Consider the following 1,428-nt stretch of genomic DNA (forward strand, 5'->3'; position numbering starts at 1 on the left):
ATGCTCAAAATCACTGAGGGAAAATTCTGACTGTTTCGCTTATTAGATGCTTTCGATATGTTCTTTAGACAATTTCTTTAGCGTACAGAATAAGGTACTTACAAAGTGCGCGACTCGCAAATATTTTCCTCGATCTGAAACAAAGAGACAAATTCTTGCATGATTTCTTTTAACATCTGTTTTCAACTCTGCTTACGTGGCACTGCAAGCGAGCGGAATCCAGTTCCTGTTCCAATGTAACATCGATCTCGTTGCAGGCTTCGCTCGTGAGAAACGCGTCGCAGATCTTCTGCGCCACCCTGCCGCTACCGTCCGCGTCACCGGACGCGATAGCTAGAGTCCCCACCAGGAAATCGGCCGGATTATAATTGCATGGGCACTCGTAACCTTGACTATATGGATGACAATGGCAATGAGTGTTTTAATTTAACATGTTGACAAGATTCATTGGCGTACACAAGATTTCAGTCAGGAGAGGGCAAAATTGTATGTTTACTCAAAATAATAATTAATAATAAGTTGATATGATTGCGCTGCAAGTTCGGCATTAAGGGAAGAGTTTGGTTTAGCACGTTGAAAAATTAGGTGACTTTTTTGGAATTTTTTTTTATGAAACTATTCTACCAATCCTTTTGAACTTTATAGGGTAATTTCTTAAACTATTGAACTAACAAACAAATTTTTTTGCCAGAAAAAAGTATTTATTATGCAAGTAATAATAACATTTATTCGGCGGTGTTTGGCGGCGTGCAAGATAACTCAAAAACTATTCATTGCACACATCTGCACAAATACTTTCCTAATAACTTGAACTACAGTTTATAATAATATTATTTAATAAAATAACTTTTATTGCATAATAAACGAAAAATTTTTTGCCAAAATCGCTACCTTTTTTCCAAGTGTCGCGATTTTTACAATTTCGCATTATTTTCTTTAAAAAGAGATTTAATTAATGCGTAAACTCTTAATAATCTTTTTGGATTTTTTATTTCAGACAAATACAAGCGACACTACATTGCACGCCGCCCGCCGACACGCCGAATAAAAAATTATTATTACTTGCATAATAAATATTTTTTTTCTGGCAAAAAATATTTGTTTGTTAGTTCAATAGTGTAGGATCGCACGTGATCGATTGAGTATCGATCACGGGGCGAGCGCGTGTTGCGGGATATTAGCGCCACTTCGGTCGCGCGCGGGAAAAAGACGGGGCAGTCGCCGGAGCACACGACACGAGAGAGGAGGCAAAAAGTTTGAAGTCCGCGAACGTGTGGTGATAAAGAGAACATAGCGCGATCGTTTCGGTCTGATATAGATCGCTAGTTGTGAGTTATAAATTACGAGTTACGAGTTACGAGTCGCGATCCGCGAATTACGAGTTCGGGGTTTGAAGCGGAGTAAAGAGACTGTACGTGCGCTAAAGAA

The 1,428-nt window shown here is 38.9% G+C and overlaps 1 protein-coding gene across 1 annotated transcript in view; it reads right to left on the reverse strand.

Moving 5' to 3' along the window:
* LOC105458452 (protein scarlet-like) overlaps positions 1-1,428 on the reverse strand; it is a gene marked incomplete at its 3' end in the record, with an annotated part of 9,739 nt that overhangs the window by 2,202 nt on the left and 6,109 nt on the right. Inside the window, exons 2-3 of the mRNA XM_011703765.1 lie at positions 197-392; positions 103-134 (exon numbers count right to left, since the gene is read on the reverse strand). Of these exons, the coding sequence (XP_011702067.1) occupies positions 103-134; positions 197-392 (228 nt within the window). The remainder of the gene's footprint in view (positions 1-102; positions 135-196; positions 393-1,428) is intronic.

This window comes from Wasmannia auropunctata, unplaced genomic scaffold (genome assembly GCF_000956235.1).
Source record: "Wasmannia auropunctata unplaced genomic scaffold, wasmannia.A_1.0 LD334521.1, whole genome shotgun sequence".
Taxonomy (NCBI): Eukaryota; Metazoa; Arthropoda; class Insecta; order Hymenoptera; family Formicidae; genus Wasmannia; species Wasmannia auropunctata.